The sequence below is a fragment of the Carcharodon carcharias genome, chromosome 5 (genome assembly GCF_017639515.1).
Source record: "Carcharodon carcharias isolate sCarCar2 chromosome 5, sCarCar2.pri, whole genome shotgun sequence".
Taxonomy (NCBI): Eukaryota; Metazoa; Chordata; class Chondrichthyes; order Lamniformes; family Lamnidae; genus Carcharodon; species Carcharodon carcharias.
The window spans coordinates 40,050,642-40,074,920 of record NC_054471.1 but is presented as its reverse complement, the minus strand read 5'-3'; the positions used below and the strand labels follow the sequence as shown (position 1 = coordinate 40,074,920).

The following is a 24,279-nucleotide window of genomic DNA, read 5'->3' as shown; positions in this document are numbered from 1 at the left end:
ATTGCAATAAAAAAAACCTCAGGTATTCTACTATCCTTTTTTAAAGTAAGGATAAAGGAAATTGTAGTGCTTTAAAAATTATTTTTATTGCGTGAGGGCAAATATAACTCTGCTCTGTGGTGGCTGGTGTTTGACCTGTAGCTGCCACGTACCGGCCCACCCGGGACAGGACAGGACAGGATGGGTTGGGTCGGGTCGGGTCTGGCCGCGCCGCCCCGCCCCGCCCACACGTCGCGCGCTGACGCGGTCCCAAGCAGCGCGAGCCGCCCAGCCTTGTGCCGTGTGAGCGAAAAGTAACCGGGGCGGAAAACAAAAAAAAAGATACATTGTGGCCCGGGACAAAGCTGCCCGACCCGGGAAGAGGGGGCGCGCTGGAGGAGGACCAATACCACAGTGAGAAATAATGCGGAAGGAGCAGCTGGACGACGAGGTGGATTCAATGCAGGGGAGGTTCGGCATCAGGGACACTTCGCTGGCCAGGTACCTGGACGGGCAGCACTGGCAGCTGAAGAACGAGCTCCGCCAGCAGACAGCCCAGAGCCAGCTGTTCTCACAGCACAGGTAAACCAGCAGAGAAGACGGGCCGCGTCAGCTGACGGAATCCTTCCTTTTTCCGGGTTACAGTTTGTTGTAAAATCTTTTTTTGAGTGGAGTATTTCTGAGAACCGTCACATGACGTTAGACCACCTCTCTTCCACCCCCACACCACCCCCCCACCCCACCCCCCCCAACACGACTTTTCTGAAATTTTATTTCTGCTTCAAATCAGCTGCAGTTGCTTGAATCACAGTCCTGTTCTGGGTCATTTTTAATTATGCTTAATATTGGAGCAAGTTTGTCCTATTCATTTTTTAAAAAAAAAAAATTCCAAAAGAAGTCAATACGAACACTTCTTCAATTAAAGTGGAAGGCCTCGTGAAGCTGTGGACTCGGTAACGGTAAATTACTCGATATTATATATTGTGTCTCATGATCCCAAAGAAATCTCTGAGGTTGCAGATGGGCCGTAGTGCGCTTTCCATTTGCTCACCAGATGCCGACCACTTGCTACCTCTTGCAGTACTGGTAGGCTGAAACAATGCTATTAATATAGTGGTTGCTTGGATCTCTCCACATGTCTTGATGTTAAATTCGAGATGCACCCAGAAGCTGTTGCACAATTTTGCCTGGTGGTGTGTGTGTGTATATATTGTGTGTTTGTGTCTAATATTTGTGCTGACCTACCAGATCTGATTTTTTATTTTTATGCAATTATTGTCACAATGAAAAATTGTCCTTTGGCCACCTCACAAACTGTGCCTTACAAGGTTGAACACTTGTCAAATAGTTTCTGGGAAGATCTTGAAGTTAGTGTTGACAGCTTAACTACTGTGTTAGCATTGATGTCCTGGGTACTGATACGGTTAATACATTCCAGATTGTTATCTTGTGGGTTTGCAAATGAGCCTCATCTTCTGCAACAGAAGAAACACTGTGAGAACTGTAGACATTTATATCAGGAACTCTGGAGCAACTGGAGCCTATCTGTATCAAATAAAAATATTTGTTATGTTTGAAGGTCATTGAGATGTTTCCCTGATATGATCAGATCTTATGTAAATCCAAGCCTATTTAGAATATCAGACATGAAACTGGGTACATCAGGATTGATTTTTGTGCCTGAGTGGTAATCTGGTGAAGTAGATGGCAAACTTGTTCTAGGTTGTTACTGGTATCCTAACTTGCACCAAGTCCCATTCATTCATCTTGCGCCCTTGTGCTCACACGTTGGTTTGCATTTGGTAATGCCTAAACATTACAGCCAGATCATTCAGAAGTGAAAATAGGAAACACTTCTAAAGGCAAAGCTTCATGGAAGTTTGCATGCTTGATCATTATTCATTTTAAACCCAAAATTGATAGGTTTTCATTTTCCAATGCTGTTGAAGAATATGGAATAATGGCAGCTATATGGAATTAGGCATCAAATCTGCCCTGATCTCTTTTTTAATTAATTCATGGGATGTGGGCTTTGCTGGCTGGGCCAGCATTTATTGCCCATCCCTAATTGCCCTTGAGAAGGTGGTGGTGAGCTGCATTCTGGAACTGCTGCAGTCCATGTGGTGTAGGTACACCCACAGTGCTGTTAGAAAGGGAGTTCCGGGATATTGACCCAGTGACAGTGAAGGAACGGTGATATATTTTCAAATCAGGATGGTGTGTGACTTGGAGGGGAACTTCCAGGTGATGGTGGTCTTACCTATCTGTTGCCCTTGTCCTTCTAGATGATAGTGGTCGTGGGTTTGGAAGGTGCTGTTGAAGACCTTGGTGAATTCCTACAGTACTCTTGTAGATGGTATACACTGCTGCTACTGTGCATCGGTGGTGAAGGTGGTGAATGTTTGTGGGTGTGATGCCAGTCAAGTGGGCCACTTTGTCCTGGACAGTGTCAAGCTTCTTGAGTGTTGTGGAAGCTACACCCGTCCAAGCAAGTGGGGAGTATTCCATCACACTCCTGACTTGTGCCGTGTAGATGGTGGACAGGCTTTGGGGAGTCAGGAGGTAGGTTACTCGTCACATGATTCCTAGCCTCTGACCTGCTCTTGTAGCCACAATATTTATATGGCTAGTCCAGTTCAGTTTCTGGTCACTGGCAACCCCCAGGATGTTGATAGTGGGGGTTTCAGTAATGATAATTCCATTAAACATCAAGGGGTGATGATTGGATTCTCTCTTGTTGGAGATGGTCATTGCCTGACACTTGTATGGCGTGAATGTTACTTGCCACTTCTCAGCCTAAGCCTGGATATTGTCCAGGTCTTCCTGCATTTGAATTGGACTGGTTCAGCATCTGAGGAGCCGTGAATGGTGTTGAACATGGTGCAGTCATCAATGAACATCCCTACTTCTGACCTTATGATGGAAGGAAGGTCATTGAAGCAGCTGAAGATGGTTGGATCCAGGACACTATGTTGAGGAACTCCCACGGTGATGTCCTGGAGCTGAAATGACTCACCACCAACAACCACAACCACCTTCCTTTGTGTCTGATATGCCTCCAACCAGAAGAGAGTTTTCCCTCCGATTCCTATTGACTCCAGTTTTGCTAGGTCTCCTTGATGCGACACTCTGTCAAATGCGGCCTTGGTGTCAAGGGCGGTTGCGCTCACCTCATCTCGGGAGTTCAGTTCTTTTATTCATGTTTGAACCAAGACTGTAATGAGGTCAGGAGCTGAGTGGCCCTGGCGGAACCCAAACTGGGTGTCAATGAGCAGGTTATTGCTAAGCAAGCGGCGCTTGATAGCACTGTTGATAACCCCTTCCATTACTTTACTGCTGATGGAGAGTAGATTGATGGGGCGGTAATTGGCCAGGTTGGATTTGTCCTGCTTTTTGTGTACAGGAGATACCTGGGCAATTTTCCAGATAGCCGGGCAGATGCCAGTGTTGTAGCTGTACTGGAACAGCTTGGCTAGGGTCGCGACAAGTTCTGGAGTACAAGTCTTCAGTACTATTGCCGGAATATTGTCAGGGTCCATAACCTTTTCAGTATCTAGTGCCTTGAGCCGTTTCTTGATATCACATGGAGTGGATAGAATTGGTTGAAGACTGGCATCTGTGATACTGGGGACCTCCGGAGGAGGCCAAGATGGATCATCCACTCAGCCCTTCTGGCTGAAGATTGTAGCAAATGCTTCAACCTTATCTTTTGCAGGGAAGCGCTGGATTCCTCCATCATTGAGGATGGGGATATTTATGGAGCCTCCTCCTCCAGTGAGTTGTTTAATTGTCCACCACCATTCACGACTGGATGAGGCAGGACTGCTGAGCTTAGACCTGATCTGTTGGTTGTAGGATTGCTTAGCTCTGTCTATCACTTGCTGCTTATGCTGTTTGGCATGCAAGTAGTCCTGTGTTATAGCTTCACCAGGTTGACACCTCATTTTTAGGTATGCCTGGTGCTGCTCCTGGCATGCCCTCTTGCGCTCTTCATTGAACCAGGGTTGATTCCCTAGCTTGATGGTAATGGTAGAGTGGGGGATGTGCCAAGTCATGAGGTTACAGAGATTGCGTTCGAGTAAATTTCTGCTGCTGCTGATGGCCTTGTGGATGCCCGGTCCTGAGTGCTAGATCTGTTTGAAAGCTATCTCATTTAGCACGGTGGAAGTGCAACACAACACAATGGAGGGTAGCCTCAATGGGTAGTCTCCACAAGACTGTGCAGTGGACACTTCAGCTGATACTGTCATGGACAGATGCACATTCATTCATGGGATGTGGGTGTTGCCGGCTCGGCCAGCATTAGTTGCCCTTGAGAAGATGGTGGTGAGTTGAATTTCCATGGCTTGCACTTTAGTTGCTGAACCAGCCTTAACAGGAGCAAAGCCAGTCAAGTTGCTTCAGTTGTTCACAGGATGCTGCCTACAGTTTACCCTCGCTGACACACACTAGGAATAGCACAACTCTCTACTCACCATGTACCAACATTGCCCCCGCCAGTATCTGTTTAAAACGTTTAAGAAAAAGTGTTGGTACTAACATTGTTTTTAAAACAAGTAACAACACCTGTGACAGAATCAGCAATATTCTGAAATCCTCAATGATTTCCCCAATGCAGACAAGGTGCCATTTGAAACCGATTTTCTGTTTGGATGAATTGATTGGACTAGCTGGGGAACACGACTGATTTGTGGTTGTTGTGTGGCCAGTGTTGCATCTGAAAAATGCATTTTATGCAACTGCATGCATAGTGTAAGATTAGCTGTTTCCCGTTGGACTGTTATGTATGACACTCACATACTTTCCTTTTTCCAGCTTTTGCCCCACCCACCGATAGAAAATATGTTAATAGTGCCCTGAATGCCACAACTTAAATGGAGCATTGTAGATAAAATTATATGGGCGTTGAACATAGGAGTCACACAGACACTATTAAATACTTGTGCCAAGTTCCTCTATAGCACTGTAACTGAGATTTGGGCTCCATGCTTTGCTTATTTAATGCCAAACTGCACTTAATAGATGTGTAATTATGAAGATGGTGCAGAGTCAAAGAGGGTGATATTAAGTGGGATGTGCAGAGGCTTGGTTAGCAAAATGTCAAAGTGGAGGTTTTAAAGGAGTGCAGGTGGGGGTTGAGGTAGGGATTTCTAGAACTTGGAGGCTGGATGGCTTAAGGCATGGCCTCCATGGTGCAGTGAAAGGAAGGATAAAGTTATGAGACCAGTGACATGGGAGTCAAAGTTTGGGTATATTGCAGTGACAGTTTTAAGACTATAAGAGGTTACAGTGAAAAGGGGGGAGAAAGACCGTGGAGGGACTTGAAGACAAGTCAAGATAAAATTGACAATAGTTGGGTCTGGAGATCACAAAGGCCGGTGGCCAGGAGAGGTGCATGTTGTTACAGAGGTGGAAGTTGATGGTCTTTGTGATGGAGGGGATATGGAGTTGCAAAATCACCTTGGAGTCAAATAGGATGCAGAAGTTGCAAACAGTCTGGTTCAGCCTGAAACAGTGGCTGGGAAGAGAAATGGTGTGCCAATGGTGTGGAATTTGTGGAATGATGGTTTTGGTCTAGCCAATGTTTAGTTGGAGGAAATTACAACTCATCAGACAAGCAGCCTGACCACGCAGTCATTGCAGGAGTCAAAAAATATGGAGGAGAGATAGAGATAGGTGTTGTCTGCATACACGAGGAAACTAACTTCATTTCGACCAAACATGTCACCAAGGAGCAGCATATAGATCATTCTAGATAACTCCCAACTTCTCTTCTCCACTCTAATTGTCGTCTTTAAGCTCCTCTGTCATCCCACCCTCATCTTTAACAAGTGCACATGGGCTTCTTTGTTACTAAAATTGAGTCCACCTGTTCAGGTGCCTTTACCACTTCCTTCCCTTCACTTAACCCACCATCAAGTTTCTTCATGGTTTTCATGCTCTTGTCCTGAACTTGAATCTTTCTGTCATTTCATTCCCATTTCTCTAGTTTCTCTCCTATCTTCCTTGTGCCTTCTGAATTCATCTTATCCATATGACTCACTTCCTGCTCCCTTGACCCTATTTCCACCAAATAGCTGACTATCCAACTTTCCTTTCTGGCCCGCATGTTAGCTGATATTGTTGACTTTTGCCTATCGTCTTCCTCCCACTTTGAATCTGCTGACCCCTGCCTGCCTTGACCCTTGACCCTTCTGTTAAACCATTGTCCCATACCCAACTTCTCTTTCCTCTTTAAAGTCCTTGAACATGTTGTCAGCTCCCAGATCCACCTCCATCTTTCCTGCAGCTCGTTATTTCAACCCCGCCAGTATGCTTTCCAACCCACCACAGCACTGAAGATGCCCTTTGTTAAAATCACAGGTTATTTCCTATGTTGTGAACTAACCTTCTCATCCTTCATGACCTATCTGCATTCTTTGGCGTATTGGACCACACTGTCATCCTCCATCGTCTCTTCTCTGTTTTACAGCTGGATACGACTGCCCTCACCAAGTTCCATTCCTATCCATCTACTTGATTTAGCCAGAGGTTCTTCTGCAATGGTTTCTCTTCCCATTGTTTCTGGAGTCCTGCAAGGATCTGTCCTTAACCCCTTCCTATTTCTCACCTATAAACTGTCCCTTGGTGTCATTCTAAAATAGTGTCTGATTCCCCATGTATGCTGACAACACACCACTTGACCCTGCTACAGCCTCTGATTTATCACACTGTTTGTCTGACACCCAGTATTGGATGGGCAGGAATTTTCTCCAACTGCATATTGGAAAGATCAAAGCCATTGCCTTGAGTCCCCAACAAAGTTCCCTTTAATTTTTTCCATCCACACATGGAATGAATTTTATGTGCACCAATATCAGGCTAATGTGCGGATGCGCGTCACCAGTAGAAACAAAAAAAATTATATATTTTAAAAAAGTTTTCATAGGTATGGAAGAAGAAGAAAGAGTACCACCCCCAGCCATTGACACAGTAACATGCTCGTCCACAACATACCAAATGTACTGAATTCAATTCTAAATTTACCTTGGTGGCATTTGAACTCGTGGCCTCTGGGTTTTGAGCTCAGCACCATAACCACTATAACACCAAACACGAGAGAGGGATGTGTTAGTTTTTATGTTGCAGCTTGTATTTTTGTCATTTGACAGAAGAAAATTGGCAGCGATGGCTCAAGACAAGAACCTTTTGTTACAATTTGACAAGTTCAAAATAGAAAGTGCTAAGGAGACTTGCCCTTTGAATTAATCGAAAATGTGGAAAGGGCAACTCTTTTTTTCCCAGCTCATTGAGTATTTTACTTGCTATGAATAGTGTGGAAAATGGCTCAGCATTTCTTCAGATCAACAAACATAATCAGGCAGAGGTAAATGCCTCTGAATTTGGAGAGAGATTGGCTCTTGTGAACTGGAGGCTGACGATCAGAGAGACACTGTGTCCCTGTAAATTAATGGAATATTCAAGGAGGAAGCTGCATCTGTGAACTGGGGAAGAGAGTGTTGCAGTGATGAGAGAATGGAATCCCAGGAGGGAGAATGGCTCTTGAGGTAGTTTTTGGGGAAGTAGCGGCATTGATTACATCTGCAGTTTTTTTTTAAAGATCTAAATCAGTTAGAAATATATTAATTGTGAAGTAATAAACCGGTTCACCATTTTTAAAGTAAACTGTCTCTCTCAATGTATACAGAAGTGAATTAGGGAGATGTAGTATTTGGAAGTGTGCTTGTTTTAAAATGTCCTGTGAGATAACCTCTCAATAACCTTTGCATCATTATTTGGAGATCTCAGTTAGGAATCCAAAACTTTTCAAAAACTCCCTAGGAATGCTCATGTTTTTAATGTGTCGAATGTCTTTGGGATCAATCTGCCTTCAATAATTCTGCAAAACTAGCTGCAGCAGAATGACCAGATCAGTTCCAGGAACTGGCCCAAAAATCCTCTTGCTAACTCGTAATAACTTAGGAACGCTTTCGACTTGACTCCCCCAACTCGCTGCCTCTCTCGACATGCTGCTTCCCTCCCTGATCCTCCGAATTGCTGCCTCTCGTGCTCGCCAACTCTTCCCCTCATCACTTCCTTTCCCGACCCTTCAGCTCGCTGCCTCCCTCCAGCTTGCCACTTCCCTCTCCTGAACCCTCGATATGAATGAGATCTCAGGAAAGGGGTGATGAGAGGGAGGGAGTGAGAGGGGCTGTGAGGTTCATGGAGGGAAGCAGTGAGTAGGATGGTTGGGGAAGGAAGTGGGGAGCAGCAGAGGCGAGAGGAAGGGTTGGCGAATGGCCCTCAGGAAAGACGAATACTGACATCGGTTCAGGCTCCAGGAACTGACATGAGTGAATTTTGGCTGTTAATTCTATTTGATTAATTATGTCAGGCATGGCTGTTGCCTGTTAATTTCCTGTCATGGTGGAGTCTACTGGTTCTTTGCTTGTGGGTTTGAGTGGCAGTAAGCCTCAGTTAACCATCAGGATGTTTGTGTAATAACTAAGCGTGCAGCACCCGATGGGCTGTTGCGCAGGTGTGGAGCATAGAGGGAACACTGGTCCCCATCACAAACCCTATTCCCTAGCCACTGAATTCATCCCCGTCCCTAGCTATTGTCTGATGCTGAACTAGACTGCTTGTAACCTCAGTGTTCTATCTGACCCTGAGCTGAAATGCCATATTCTCTCCCTCATCAAGATTGCCTAGCTCAGGTCTGCAGCATTGCCCATCTCAACCCCTGCCTCACTTCATTTGTTGCTGAAACCCTCATCCATGCCTTCCTCACTTCCAGACTTGACTATTCTAATGCTCCCCTGGTCAGACTCTTGCTTTGTACTTTCTATAAACTTCTGTCTGTGTTCAGCGCATCCAAAACTCTGCTTGTATATGTCCTAATTCACTCCTGTGTTCACTGGCTTCCAGTGGTTCTCGTTCTGGCAATGGCTCGATTTTAAAATTCTCATCCTTGAGCTCAAATGTCTCTGAGGCCTTTCCCCTTCATATATCCATAATCTGCTTGACCTCTATAACCCTCTACAATCTTATTGCTGCTCCATTGCGCTCTTACGCATCCTCTGTTTTCTTCGCTGTACCATTGGTGGCTGTGTCTCCAGATGAATAGGCCAGCAACTCTGGAATTTCCCCTCTAAACCTGCCTCTCTCACTGATAAGTCACTCCTTGAAAGCTTGCTCTTTGATCCAACATTTGGCCACCAGCCTAACATTGGTATGTGGCTTGGTGTCAATATTTGCCTGACACGCCTGTAAAGCACCTTAGGACAATTTACCTTGTTAAAGGTGCAAGTTGTGCATGGGAATCAAAAGGGCTAAAAAGGTGATACCTTTGGCTATTACAGCAAGTATTTCATGTCCCTAGGTTTGCAGGTGTTTGCCAATATTGAGCTCTGGCTTTATTCTACATTTTAATAATTGTTTATTAACTGAAAACAAATTTTAGATTTGTAGGTGCTAAACGATCTAAACATTTGACGGGTTTCAAAAGTTGGATGATATTCAGTCATTAAAGGGCTCTGTTTCTGGTAATCTTGTTTTAGGTATGACCTGAGTCTGGATGAGATGCGAGACCTTTCTTCTGAGCGAGTCAAGTTTGTTATAAAGCTACCAACAGTTCAACAACAGTTGGAAGAACAGGTATTGGCTTGAAAAATCCAATCCTATGAGTTTGGCCAAACAATATATAAACAAAATGAAATTTGAACACATAAGGCAGAATTTAATTTTCGAGGTGGGGTTCACGTCTATTGACTGTAAGATTGGTGGGAGCCCATTGTTGACCGTTTACGGGAGGTCCAATGCAGATTACTAACAATCAGGCACTTAAATAGGCAGTGTCGGGCGCCTCATTGATATAAACCCAATGTAGGGCAGAAGCCCAGCACCTGAGAGCTGCCGGCCAACAGAGGTGGCAGATCTCCAGGACCAGCGGTATCACCAAAAGCAATGGTCACTGCCTATGGATTCCTGGAGATAAAAAGTGGGACGGGATGGGGGCACCAGGGAAGGGAAGGGTGCTGGCAAAGGTACTGGGTAAAGGGGGAGGTCGACAGCAAGGGAAGGTGGGAGCTTCCCCTTCCCGATACCACATCCCTCAATCAGGCGCGACCCCCCGCCCCAACCCCCGAACCCCCCACCCAGCCAATAGACTGTGGACTGTGGGCAAACCTTGCTGTGTGGTTGACTAGATTGGTGAATTTCCTATGGCTATAAAATTACAGGAGTGTTGGGATCAGGCCTTTAAGTGGCTATTTGAGGGCCTCGGTTGGCCTCTGTGCAGAAGGGTCACCATTCCCGCACTGTTACCCACTTCCTGCCTGGAGCTTGAATGGGGGAAGTTGGGAAAGCAGCAGGGTCTCCTCCCAACAACCGCTTCCTCAATCAAACAGCCCATCCTGTCTCTGAATCGCCTCTGGAAGGGGCATAAAATTCCACCCGTAATCTTGTTTGAAGTTGTAGACATTTGTGCAATACTTTTTTTTATTTCTTGATGGGATGTGGGTGTCGCTGGCTAGGCCAGCATTTATTGGTACCCCTAATTGCCCTTGAGATGGTGGTTGTGAGCTGCCTTCTTGAACCACTGCAGTCCATGTGGTGTAGGTACACCCACAGTGCTGTTAGGGAGGGAGCTCCAGGATTTTGACCAAATGACAGTACAGGAATGGCGATATATTTTCAAGTCAGGATGGTGTGCGACTTGGAGGGGAACTTCCAGTGGTGGTGGTGTCCCCATGTGTCTGCTGCTTTTGTCCTTCTAGGTAGTAGAGGTCATGGGTTTGGAAGGTGCTTTTGAAGGAGCCTTGGTGAGTTGCTATAGTATACCTTGTGGGTGGTACACACTGTGCCACTTGGTATCACTAAACAGAAACATTATCTGGTAATATTTAATTGCTATTTGTGTGACCAAGTTTGCCCAAGTTAGCTGACATGTTTCCTGTAGTTCAACAGTGATTAACATTGGAAAACTTCCAAGCTGCAATAAGTAATGTGTATTTTGGGGAGGGCAGCAGCAAGTGGAAATAAACCAAGCATAGTAAAATTCTTACTCGAAATGGAGAGATATTGGGATGCAAACACAAAGATGCTAAAAACTGGTTTGCAAGCAGAAAAAGCATCAAAAGAGCAAATGGGATTCTGAGTTTTAATTAGAAACTAATTTATTGGCGACGTAAGTTTAAGAAGAGTGGTTACAAAAAGGATGTAGCAAAAGATTTGTAAGATGTTCTGGATTGGCATTGAATTTGGCCAGAAACGTGGCAAATTAATTTTATCCTTGTGCAACGGAGGTTACAACACACAGCTCAAACAGTTCTGGGACAAAACTATGCAATCAATAGGATTGAATTAAGATGGAGCAGTTAAGGAAGGGTGCTTGGAGAATAAATGTATCACTTCCAGTGTCCTGGCGAAGCCATTAGTAAAGCTAAACGAACACCGGGTAATAGAGGCATAAGGTGTAGAATACAAGTTATGCTGAGGCTATTCAATTATCACATTGACTCGGTGTAATGTTCACCTTTCAGAGAGAAGGTCATGGGTTTCCTTTCCCCACCCAGGGCTAAAACTTTAGCTCAGTGGACTATTTGAAAAAAAAACAGAGTTCACCTGGTATCTCACCTATCACTTATCCCTCACTTCACAACACCAAATAGAGATTAGATGGCTGTTCATTACCTTGCTGTCGATGGGACCTTGTGCATAAATTGGCCAACATGACAATATTGGCAGTACTTTGAAAGGAATTAATTAACTCTGAAGCAGCTTGGGAACTTTTTAAAATGTGAAAGGCTACACATTGGTTTAGGTTTATTCATAACTTACTGGGCAGGCCATAGTTAGAATTATCTGTAACTCTAAACAATGCAGTTGTGAGTGATTGCCTCTTAGGCCTCTAACAGTTCCACTTGATAATAGGGTGCTGAGTGGGTCATGCTAGTCTACCTGACTACCTTGTTAATAAATGTGTATTTACTCTGTCGGACCTGTGCTATTTGGATTTTTAAAAATAAATTCACACTCTTGTGTTGGCTGTTCTTTTAGATAGAAAAGAAAAAGCACTGTATCAATAAAAGTCTGGCAATTGGAGAAGTTCTTTCCACAGCTGACCTCACGACTGGAGTAAAGGTAAAGCAAGACTTGTGTTTTTCAGATTAATGGGAAGATTTTACAAAGCAACTTGGTTAGAATGCTGAATCAGCTACCAGAGGTTGAGGAGAATAGTGTTGTTGCCTTTAAGGGAAAATTAGATAAATACATGAGAGGGAAAGGAATCTAAGTTTACACTGATGGGGTTAGATGAAGAGAAGGGAGGAGACTCATGTAGTGCATAAACACTGGCATTGGCTTGTTGGGCCAAATGACCTGTTTCTGTGCTGTTTATTCTATGTTTAAAATAAATAAAATAAAAATAATTGTGCCTAACATTTTTTTCCAGTGGTATATTGAAAGTTCTATCTTAGCAAATGCTTCATAAATTCTGTAAGGAACAAAGCTAAGTTGCAAGTTGCAGCTGGGAAATGGAGCATTTTCTTAAGAGTGGGAGAAAAGATATGGGTGCTCAATGATGGGAGTGATGCAAGGTAGCAGGAGGGAACAGAGAGGAAGTGTAGAAAAAGGTCACCCCAGAGCACCAGGGAAAGCTGAGGAATGGGTGAGGTTTGTAGGAGTCAAAAAAACCCAATTTTTTTGAATCCTGAGATTAACTTGTGATGAACAGCTATCTACTTTGGTGTGGGAGCATTGAGGATTCCATCAAGAAGAAAGGATATCAAGGCCTTGGAGAGGGTGCAGAAGAGATTGACTGGCATGATAACAGGGCTGGGGGACCTTCATTAGGTGGAGAGGCTGGGGTTGTTCGCTTTAGAGCAGAAATGGTTAAGAAAGATTTAATAGAATTGTTTAAAATTATGAATAGTTTTGATAGAGTAAATAAGAATAAACTGTTCCACTGGATTAGAGTTGGGGTTGAGTTGATTGACAAAAGAACCAGAGACACCATGGGAAAACATTTTTTACACAGTGAGTTGTTGCGATCTGGAGTGCACTGCCTGAAAGGAAAGTGAAAGTAGATTTAATAGTAACATTCAGAATAGAACTGAACAAATTTTTGAAGGGGGAAAATGTACCTGACTATGGGAAAAGAGCAGTGAAGGGGGACTAATTGGATTTCTCTTTCAAAAAGCTGACACAAGCATGCTGCTTCTATGCTGTATCTTGGGATTACATTGGATGTACAGCATAGAAGCAGGCCATTCGGCCCAAACAACCTATGCTGGCAGTTATGTTCCACTTAAGCCTCCTCCCATCTTTTCTCCTCTAAATCTATCATTTTAATCCTCTATTCCCTTCTCCCTCTTATACTTAAGATAAAAGCAAAAAACTGTGGATGCTGGAAATCCAAAACAAAAATACCTGGAAAAACTCAGCAGGTCTGACAGCACCTGCAGAGAGGAATACAGTTAACATTTTGAGTCTGAATGACTCTTCATCAGATTCTGATGAAGAGTCATTCAGACTCGAAATGTTAACTGTATTCCTCTCAGCAGATGCTGTCAGACCTACTGAGTTTTTCCAGGTATTTTTGTTTTTGTTCCCTCTTATACTTGTCTAGCTTTTAATGTACCTATACTATTTACTTCAAACACTCCCTGTGGTAACAAGTTCCACATTCTCATCATTCTTTGGGTAAGGGAGTTTCTTTTGAATTTCCTATTGGGTTTCTTGGCAACTAGTTATTTCTTGGCATCTAGTTATGCTCTTCCACACAAGAGGAAACATTCTCTCTGTATCCACTCTATAAAAAATCTTTCATACTTTTAAAGAGCTGTATGAGGTCATTCTTTTTATCTTCAACAAAGTGAAAAAAGATCTAGCCTGTCAATCCTTTCCTAATATGTAAGCCCTTGTATTTCTGGTATCATCCTTGTAAATCCTCTCTGCACACTTGCCAATGCATCTATATCCTTTTTATAATATCATGAGCAGAACTGCATGCAGTCTAACAAAGGTCGGATATAATTTTAGCATCACATCCCTACTTTTTAATTCTACCCGTCAAGAAATAAAACCCAGTACTTGGTTTTCTTTTTGTTTACAGCCTTACTGTTGTGCAACTTTTAGCGATTGGTCTATTGTACTCTGAATTTTTTTTGTTCTTGTGCCCCACCTAGACTTGCACCTTCCAAGTAATAAATGACCTGCCTAATTGTCCTAACAAAATGTACTACTCACATTTATCTGTCATTTGCCAACTATTTGCCCATTCTGAATGTTTATTAATTTCCTCCTGGAATTTGTTACAGTCTTCCTCCATATTGGCGAGATCCCATTAATTTTGTGTCATCCACAAATTAAGAATGTGTTTTTGATTTTGATTCCAAAGTCTAAATCATTAATGTAAATCGTTAACATCCATGGTTCTGGCACTGAACCTTGTGGAACAGCACTTCCCACCTTCTGACAACCTGAATTATTATCCTTTACTCCCACTGTCTGCTTTCTGTCTTGAAGCCGGCTAGCAATCCATTCTCTCGCTTGTCCCCTGATTCCACATTCTCTTCACTTATTCTGAGTCTCTTAGCGAATATCTTTTTAAATCCAGGTAAATGACATTGACAGCATTACCATTGTGTGCTCTCTCTGTTATCTCCTCAAAAAATTCAATAAGATTGTTCAAGCAAGATTCTCCATTTTGAAATCCATTCTGGTTATTTATTGTTTTTCATTTCTAGATATTCTTCCATTCTCTCCTTTAGTAGAGATTTCATTATTTTTCTTACCACTGATATTAAGCTGACTGGTCTATAATTCCCTGGGCATATTCTGTCTCCCTTCTTAAATATAGGAATTTCATTAGCTATCCACCAGTTTTCTGGCACTACACTACCTCTGCCTTAAATATATTCAGTGACCCTGCTTCCACTGCCATCTGAGGCAGAGTGTTGCAAAGTTTCACAACCCTCAGAGAGGAGAAATTTCTCCTTATCTCTGTCAAAAAGGGTGACCCCTAACCACAAGAGGAAACATCCTCTCCATGTCCACCTTGTCAATTCAGGATCTTACATACTTCAACCAATTCACCCCTCAATCTTCTAAATTCCAGTGGAAACAAGCCCAGTCTATCCAACCTATCCTCGTAAGACAGCCCTGTCATTGCAGGTATCAATCTAGTAAACCTCCTCTGAACTGCCTCCAACGCATTTACATCCTTCCTTAAATAAGGAGACCAAAACTGCACACAGTATTTGAGACACGGTCTCACCAATGCTTTCAAACATTCCAAGATTTGGATTTGTATCTTCGCCAAAAACTAATCAGCTCTTCCTTGAACCATACCCCAAATGTGTATCAAGCTTCATTGAAATCTGTCCATTTAATTTTTGAGATATATTGTTTACAGACACAGACTAGCAAACAGGAGTGAAAATAAGACTTCCGCTCACCTTCAACGGTGGATGTAATTACCACTTAATATTGATGGGTGAGAATATTATGAAAATTATTCTTTCCTAACAATGTGCATTAATAATAAAAATGAATAATTACCATATGTCCGGTGGAGAAAAAATGGATGGTGTAAGACTAGGTTCAGCGATGGGTAATCAGTGCCTGTCCTCCTGCTGAACAGAAGAATACAGGTCTCAGTTGCAGCTGTCTGTTACTCCTTTGAGTTAGGTAGGTTTTCATATCTTTTTCATACTTTATTATATTATAAGCATTGAAGGGTGAAGTTCCAGTTTATGAAACAGAAACAGGACTTGTTGGATTAAGTCCCTCATGGAGCTAACTTTTTATCTAGCAGGTCGATACAGGAGTAGTATGGATGAAAGTTATATAGATAAAGTTTACCGACCTAAGTTGAAAAGGTAGACTTCAGGAGGAGAAAATGGCCAGTTGCTCTAAATGAACATGAGCACAGTTCCAAACACTTTTTTTTTTGCTCTGTCATCCTCTTTTCTCTCCCTCCCATAACATTGATTGCAATTGTGGGAATGTGCTTTTCTGCAACTACTCAGGCCAGTGAAAATTAGTTACCTATCTCACATGCGTTGCCAAATTAATTAGAAAACCTTCAGTGTTGAAAATATGTTTAATTGTGTCAACTTTACTCCTTTTATTTTTGATCTGCAGATGGGTGTGGTCTGTTGGTTGTTTGGTGGGGCAATCATCAACCTCGGAAGCCAGGAACACGTTGAAAAATGGTTTCAACCCCTGAAGGTATGTATCACTGTATTTACCCAAACAAACTACGTTATTGCACATTAATTTCACACTACTAATTTGCTAACCAGACTGATTTAATTCAGTATTTAAAAATTTTGCATGAAACCATGTGATTGTGAAATGATTAGTTCTATGATGTCTACCCTTTCATTTCCTGCCTAGGGACGGGATTTTCCCCTTAAGGGTGGGCGTGAAAATGTGTGTTTCACTTGCCGGCTGCCATGGCAGTGGCGCAGTGGTATTGTCACCAGAGTGGTAATCCAGATACCCAGGGTAATGCTCTGGGCACTAGGGTTCGAATCCCATCACAGCAGATGGTGAAATTTGAATTCAATATAAAAAAAAAATCTGACCATGAAATCATTGTCGATTGTTGTAAAAACCTATCTGGTTCACCAAAGCCCTTTAGGGATGTCTACATGTGACTCCAGACTCTCAGCAATGTGGTTGACTCATGAATTACAGCAATTATTCATCCCTAATATAAAAGCAAAAAACTGCGGATGCTGGAAATCCAAAACAAAAATAAAAATAAAAATATCTGGAAAAGCTCAGCAGGTCTGGCAGCATCTGCGGAGAGGAACACAGTTAACGTTTCGAGTCTGTATGACTCTTCAGCAGAACAGAATTATTCATCCATGCCTAGCGCACAAATAAAACAGGAAAGGTGGCTCAACAACAGCTTACAAAAGAAATTAGGGATAGTATTAGATCCAAAGAAGTGACATATAAAATTGCCAGATAAAGCAGCAAGCCTGAGGGTTGGGAGCAGTTTAGAATTCAGTAAAAGTGTACAAAAAAGATTGATCAAGAAGCGGAAAATGGAGCATGAGAGTAAACTTGCAAGGAACATAAAAACTGGCTGTTAAAGCTTCTATAAATATGTGAAGAGAAAAAGATTAGCGAAGGTGAACACAGGCCCCTTACAGTCAGAAACGGGGGAAGTTATAATGGGGAGCAAAGGAATAGCAGAAGAATTGAACATACATTTTGGTTCTATCTTCACAAAAGAGGACACAAATAATTTCCCAGAAATGTCAGGGGACCAAGGGTCTAGTGAGAGGGAGGAATTGAAAAAAATCAGGATTAGTAAAAAAAAATGGTGCTAGAGAAATAAATGGGGTTAAAGGCTGAAAAATCCCCAGGGCCTGATAATCTACATCCCAGAGTACTAAAGGAAGTGGCCCTGGAAATATTGGATGCATTGGTGGCCATCTTCCAAAATCCAATAGACTCTGGAGCAGTTCCTACAGATTAGAGAATGGCAAATGTAACCCCACTATTTAAAAAGGGAGGGAGAGAAAAAACAGAGAATTACAGACCAGTTAGCCTAACATCAGTAGTGGGGAAGATGCTAGAATATATTATAAAAGATGTGGTAACAGAAGGCTTGGAAATCATTAATGGGATTAGATAAAGTCAGCATGGGTTTATGGAAGGGAAATCATGCTTAATTAATCTACTGGGTTTTTTTGAGGATGTAACTAGTAGACTTGATAAGGGAGAACCAGTGAATGTGTGTATTTGGATTTCAAGAAGGCTTTTGATAAGGCTCCACACAGGTGGCTTGTGGGCAAAATTAAAGCACATGGGATTGGAGGTAATATACCGGCATGGATTGAGAATTGGTTGACAGGCCGGAAATAGCGAGTGGGAATAAATGGGTCTTTTTCCAGTTGCAGGCGGTGACTAGTGGTATACCGCAGGGATCAATGCTTGGGCCCCAGCTATTCACAATATATATAAATGACTTGGATGAGGGAACCAAATGCAATATTTCCAAGTTTACTGACAACACAAAACCAGGCAGGGTTGTGAGTTGTAAGGAGGAGGCATTGGGGTGATTTAGACAAGTTGTGTGTGGGCAAACACGTGGCAGATGCAGTATAACATGAATAAGTGTGAAGTTATACGCTTCAGTGTGAAATACAGAAAGGCAGAGTATTATTTAATTGGTGAGATATTAGGAAACTTGTATGTAAAAGGGTCAATGAAAGTAAATAGGCAGGTGCAGCAAGCAATTAAAAAGGCAAATGGTGTGTTGGCCTTAATTGTAAGAGGATTTGAGTTCAGAAGTAAGGATGTATTACTGCAGTTATACAGGACTTTGGTGAGACCACACCTGGAGTATTGCATGCAGATTTGGTCTCCCTACCTAAGAAAGGATATACTTACCATTGAGGGAGTGCAGCGATACTCGGGACAGCAGGACTGTCATATGAGGAGATTGGTTCGACTGGGCCTGTATTCACTAGAGTTTAGAAAAATGAGAGGGGATCTGATTGAAACATAAAAAATTCTAACAGGGCTAGACAGACTGGATGCAGGGAGGATGATTCCCCTGGCTGGGGAGTCTAGAACCAGGGGCCACAATCTCAGGATATGGGGCAGGCCATTTAGGACTGAGATGAAGAAAAGTTTCTTCACCCAGAGGGTGGTCAATCTGTGCAATTCTCTACCACAGAAGGCTGTAGAGGGCAGGTCACTGAGTATATTCAAGAAATAAATTAATAAATTTTTGGATATTAGGGGCATCAAGGGGTATTGAGCAAAAGCGGGAATATGGCGTTGAGATAGAGATTCAGCCACGATCATGTTGAATCGCAGAGCAGGCTCGAATGGCTGAATGGCTTACTCCTCCTTGTTTCTCTGAGCATTTTGGAGTTTGCAAGTGCCAGGGCTAGCCATGAGGGCACAATGTGCATCTTAAAGAGGAGGCATTTCAATGATTGGCACGCAAATGGTTGAACGTTGTCATCTTCAGGTGGTTCACATGCATAGTAAGATGAGGATAAATACAGGCCTGTATCCCTAACTGAGAGTGCCAGATTTTATTGTGATAGAGAAGAAGGTGACACAGAGCAGTGAGTCATCTCTGATTAGATGCACACCGTTAGAACGTCCTTGGCTGCCTTGGCCCAAGTGTCACCTATCAGTTTCACCTTCGAGGTTACACTGAATGTTCCTTTGCTGAAGATGGATCTCTTTGAGGAGCTTTGTCAAATTGAAGGCATACAGCTATAAGCCCACTGAAGATGGTGGAACAGCTCCTGGCTCTTGTAGGTAGGCTGCCATTGTGACTGGGATGCTGGAGAGAGGCTTGAAAAGGGAGCACTTTCTAATGTCTGATGCCAGGACTCCCTCCTCCAGTTAGTACCTCATCTCAAAGGCTTCATCATCCTTCAAAGGATCTGGACAATGTGTGCCTGATGTGTAACTATTCACTATGAGTGGATGGTTGAAATGAGAGGAATAGCAAAGCTGGTGTTCATGCTGGCCCACGATGGAGGGCATTTGTCCAAGAGGGTACTCATTACAACTCGTCATCCTCCTGGTAAAATCTGGTGGCTATCAGGGCCTCGCACGCCTGCCTCATTTGGCCTGTGCTATGGCCTCTTCCCCTGCAGCCTCGGTTTCCTCAAATGCATCACCCTCATTCCCTGCGATGTCCTCCTCATCGGAGGATATGTGCAGCTCTTCCACGTCGGCATCTGGCAAGCCCTCCCCTTTGCAGTTGTGCAGCGCACAGCAAGCCACGATGATCTGGCAGACCCTCTGGAGTACTCTGTCAGATCTGCCCAGGCATCAGAATTGCATTTTTAAGATGCCTATGGTCTGCTCCACCAATGCTTGGGTAGAGGCAGGAGCATCGTTTCCCTTTCTGCTGGGTTCTGTGGCCTTCACAAGGGTGTCATCAGCCACGTCCTTTGCGTGTACCCCTTGTCACCAAGGAGCCAACCCTGGATCCTGTGTGCCCCTCAAAGATGTCCGTGATCTGCGATCTACTTGAGATGTATGAGTTGTGGACGCTTCCTGGGTATCTGGCACAAACCTGCATGATAATTTTCTTATGGTTGCAGACCAGCTTTCTATTGAGCGAGTAGAAGCCTTTCTTTCTGTTGAAGTGCCTGTTGCCAAGAAGCTTTTGTAGCCACATGACTGCACCTATGGGAATCTGGAAATCGCTGCAAAGCTCACTGTTTGAGACATCCCGCAGAGGTCCCCAGTAGAGCCCTGGAAGGAGCTACTTGCATGGATGTTGAGTGGGTGGTTACTATTACAGCCAGTGACAATTGATGCCCTCCTGGTCCCCGTAGTGCCAATTCTTGGAGAATGTGGAAAATTTCAGTCACCAGATCCCTGGACATGCGGAGGCGTTGGCAACACTGTCGCGCGTTCATCTGCAGATAAGGCATGCGAGTTCTGTATATTCTCGGTCTTGCGAGGCACCTACGCACAATGTTTCTCTGTGAGCCTCATCCTCTGCATCCGGAGGGAGCCCTGCTGCTCCTTAGTTTTGAGGGTTTAGTTCCTCCCTTTGAGCTCTCTCTCTCCCGCGTGTATTGCAGGCAGCAATAAATCCAGGCTTCATCTTCTTGATTGTTTCTCATTGACACTGTGGACAGGAGACTGACAGCCTGCAAAGGTCCTATTTCTGTCAATGGCTTGTCAGTTAATTTGGCTTCAAGGGCTTTGTTCCAATGTTGAAAATTAATCGCTCCAAAAATCCAGGCCATTGCAGAGTTTGGTTCAAGCTGCGCCTTCCCTGCCTCCATGCCCCCTCCTCCGCTCCTGCATCCTCTTTACATGACCAACTGCTATGGGATTGCTTTGGCAAGCAATTGGATGTGCTGCTTTCAGCCCGGGCGCTTGGATCCTCATTCACTGCACTCCAATACCACACTGTATGGAATATGCATGAAGTAAAATGTTTAGTCAGGAACTGTGTATTGTTTGAAGGGGGCCTGAGGCTTCTCTTCTGTGAAGCTGCCAGTGCCATGATTGCATCTGAAGCTTGTCCAGTTGCTCTGGAGTTTATTACTCTGGGGAATCTCCACACTGTGAACAAGGGATTAATACAAAGAGACCGATTAATGCCACTTTGCAGGATTGGTCTCACATGAAAGCATATCATAGCTTAATTTTCCTGATTTCCTGCAATGTCATTGAAAGGCTCCTAGCAAGCCTCAGCTGTGCATCTCTCCACATTTGCTAATGCATAGTTCAGTTGAGTGCCCCTTTATTGGGCCCCCCAATGGATGCACCTGCCCTCCAATTGGCTCTTAGAGCCCTTGCCAGCAGAGTTTCCCCTCAATTTAATTTTGTACTGTGCCATCGCTGCAGGTTGGGAGATGTTGATGCTGAAGCCTCACTACTAGACCAGCTTGGACCCTGTGTGGAAGTCCCTTCCATTGTCCTGCAGGAGCTTAATGTTCAGGTTTCCCTCCCTCCGAGAACTTCTCAATTCTCCCTCTGCATTCCTTGATCCCATCGTGATTGTGTTGGATATCCCTTTGTTGCACCCGGAACATGGTATGGTAGATGTGCCTATGCCCCATGTGGACTTTACCCCTCCACTTGCACGATCTGACATATAACCCCCCTTCTGACACCCTCGAATGCCCCCACAATACAATTCCCCATCTATAAAAGCTGCAGATGTCTCCCCTGACTGTGCCCAGTCTATGGCCCAGTATGGTGTCAGAACCACCCCCCATACCAATGCGTGTGATGTTACGACAATGTCCTGCACACAACATGCTGTGTACACCTGGACTGCGACAAGGACAGACTTCGCAAGCTCAGCATTGAAGCGCTTCTTCACTCGGTGATCTCCCATTCTGGCCCAAAGTTGCTTATGCCATTCTGCAACTGACTCTCTCTCCCTGGACGCTTCCCCATCCCACCCACTCAATCCAGTCATGCATCTGGGTGCAGCCTTCCCCCAGTGGAGCCCTTGTGCTGCTGCACATTAAAAGCCACCCCCACCTTACTGTTAGGCTGGTAGATAGACACTTGCCTCTGACACTAACCACCACCAACCCCTCATCCACACCCCCCCCCCCCCCCCCCCCCACCTCTGGAAAGTGATGTGGTGCTGTCTGCAAAGCCTGGCGCTGAGTCTGAGTTGCTGCGAGTGCTGTGCAATGCAAGGTAGGCGAACGAACCTTGAAGTCAGCAGCAAAGTACAGGTGTCCAGGTGCACATTGCTTATAATACTGTAGTGAAATACATCTGTCTAATTGGATGCCAGCGTGCCCTCTTGATCCAGTGTGAGGGAATTATTCTGGTGAGCAGCACTTATAATGAGATGTAAATGTGCTAAAATGACACGCTGCGGCGGGAAACGTAGTCTGCTGTTGACAGATGGAGCAGATGATGATGGACTGCTTTTATGACAATGGTAAACTGATTTTTCGGATCTTGCGATATTTTCTGCTCCAGCCCTCCATGACACCTGCCATGGGCGGGGCCTGAAAATCCCGCCCTAGGTTTTTTGCTTTGTTGGTCTAGAGTGCTCTTAGCTAAATTTCCCATTTTTAAATTTAACAAAGGCCCATTTATCTCACTATAATTTGATTTGTTCTGAGCTTTCCCTTTTTCTTTGTTTTCTCATACTGAATCTATTTGTACCATGGTAACCTTTTCCTCAATTTTGCCTTACTTTTTGGTCATCTTCCTTTATCCAGGAACAAGACAAATTATGCTTCGTTCCTCTTTTTAGATTAGCAAAGTATTGATTGGGAAAACAGTTCTGAACACACCACACACATTTTCGCTTTCCTAGACTATTTTTGGATAATTGAAATCTCCTACACTTATAACTCTTGTTTATATCTGCCTTTCCGATTTGACTACGAGCTTCATTTTTAATTTTGTGTAGATCACCTGATAACCTATTATATACTTCCACTAGTGAAATAGTCCTTTCTCAGTTTGATCCGAGGAGGATCAGTTTTGAACATTTATTTAGTTAAATTCTTATACTTCTGTGCCTTAATGTTGTCTCCGATTTGATACTACTATTCCCCCTCTTCGTTTTTCTTTTATTCCTTATTGCCTTAGAAATTCACTGAACAGATTATCAGGTCATTTATCACATTGCTGTTTCTGGGAACTTGATGTGTATAAATTGACTGTTCCTATGTTATCACAGTGACTGCACTTCAAAAAAAAACTTTATTGACTATGAAGTGCTTTGTGAAGAAGTAAGTTCATGAAGCCATTATATAATTGCAAGTCTTTCTACCTATTATGGCACAGCTGATGGTAAATGCTGAGCTGATGGTAAATGCTGAGCTGCTCAAACTCAAAGGGAAACTTGAAACAACTGCCACAACTGTTTTGCAATTTGTATAAATTTTGAGATGCGTCCCTTGAATTCAGTAGTCATAAGACCACCAAGTCTTCTTGGTTTCTTACAAAACTAAATTACACCTTTATTAATAGAAGAAATCATTTTAAGCGCACGCACACAGATCTACAAATTACATCTATGATAACTTCTAAATCCCCTAGTTAATCTAACTCCCAGTTACACTTTCGTTTAGGCAGCAGTAAGACGCACAGATTTTAAAAGTCCCAGGCAAAGAAACACGATACCCTGAGCAATCCAATTCAGTGAGTTTTCTTAATTTCAGTTCTTTGTAGACAGCAGCTTAAGACTCAGTTGGTGAAGGCTTTTCACATTTGTTTAGATCTTAGAATGCCAGCCCTTACACACAGCCTTCACTCCTTTATGCATATTTTCCTCTTTGAATGCAAATTCCCATTGTTTCACTGTCTTTGGACTTTACCTCTCTAATAATAAAAAATCTCTCATAGTACTAATTTTACCAGTAATCTTTAGGAAAAATAAACACACTGTTTCTGAACTTCACCTGGCTAGTTGACACGTTTCATTCATTTTAAAACAATGTGGCCTGGTTTATTTAAAAATGCAAATATTCCCTTTACACCCATGTCCACCTACTTATCATTTCAAACCTAGCTCATCTTCTAATACAACAAAGCCTATAGGCCAGCTGCCTTTAATTCAATTAAATCACACACACATAGATATAGACACAGACTCCACTATTACTCTACTTAACAATAAGTTCCACTAACATTACGACAATTATTATATCTTCCTGACACTATCCTTTTCCTGCTTAACCTCTTGCATCCTTATCACCGGCACACCTAAAGCTTGATTTCCCTTCTCAGTTGGCTATTTTTTGCTTAAACTAACATGGCAAGGGAAAGTTAAAACAGGGAATTATGTCTCTGATTTCACAGCAGCTGCTGACTTCTTAC

At 43.4% G+C, this 24,279-nt stretch overlaps 1 protein-coding gene across 4 annotated transcripts in view; it reads left to right on the top strand.

Moving 5' to 3' along the window:
- Positions 1-248: 248 nt before the first annotated feature.
- Positions 249-24,279, top strand: part of acoxl (acyl-CoA oxidase-like) — a 406,862-nt gene continuing 382,831 nt past the window's right edge. For 3 of the 4 annotated variants that reach the window (XM_041187834.1, XM_041187831.1, XM_041187833.1), the window contains exons 1-4: positions 249-561; positions 9,519-9,615; positions 12,019-12,102; positions 16,108-16,194. In XM_041187834.1, the coding sequence (XP_041043768.1) occupies positions 404-561; positions 9,519-9,615; positions 12,019-12,102; positions 16,108-16,194 (426 nt within the window). In that variant the 5' untranslated portion in view covers positions 249-403. The remainder of the gene's footprint in view (positions 562-9,518; positions 9,616-12,018; positions 12,103-16,107; positions 16,195-24,279) is intronic. The other variant, XM_041187832.1, reaches the window with a different exon arrangement.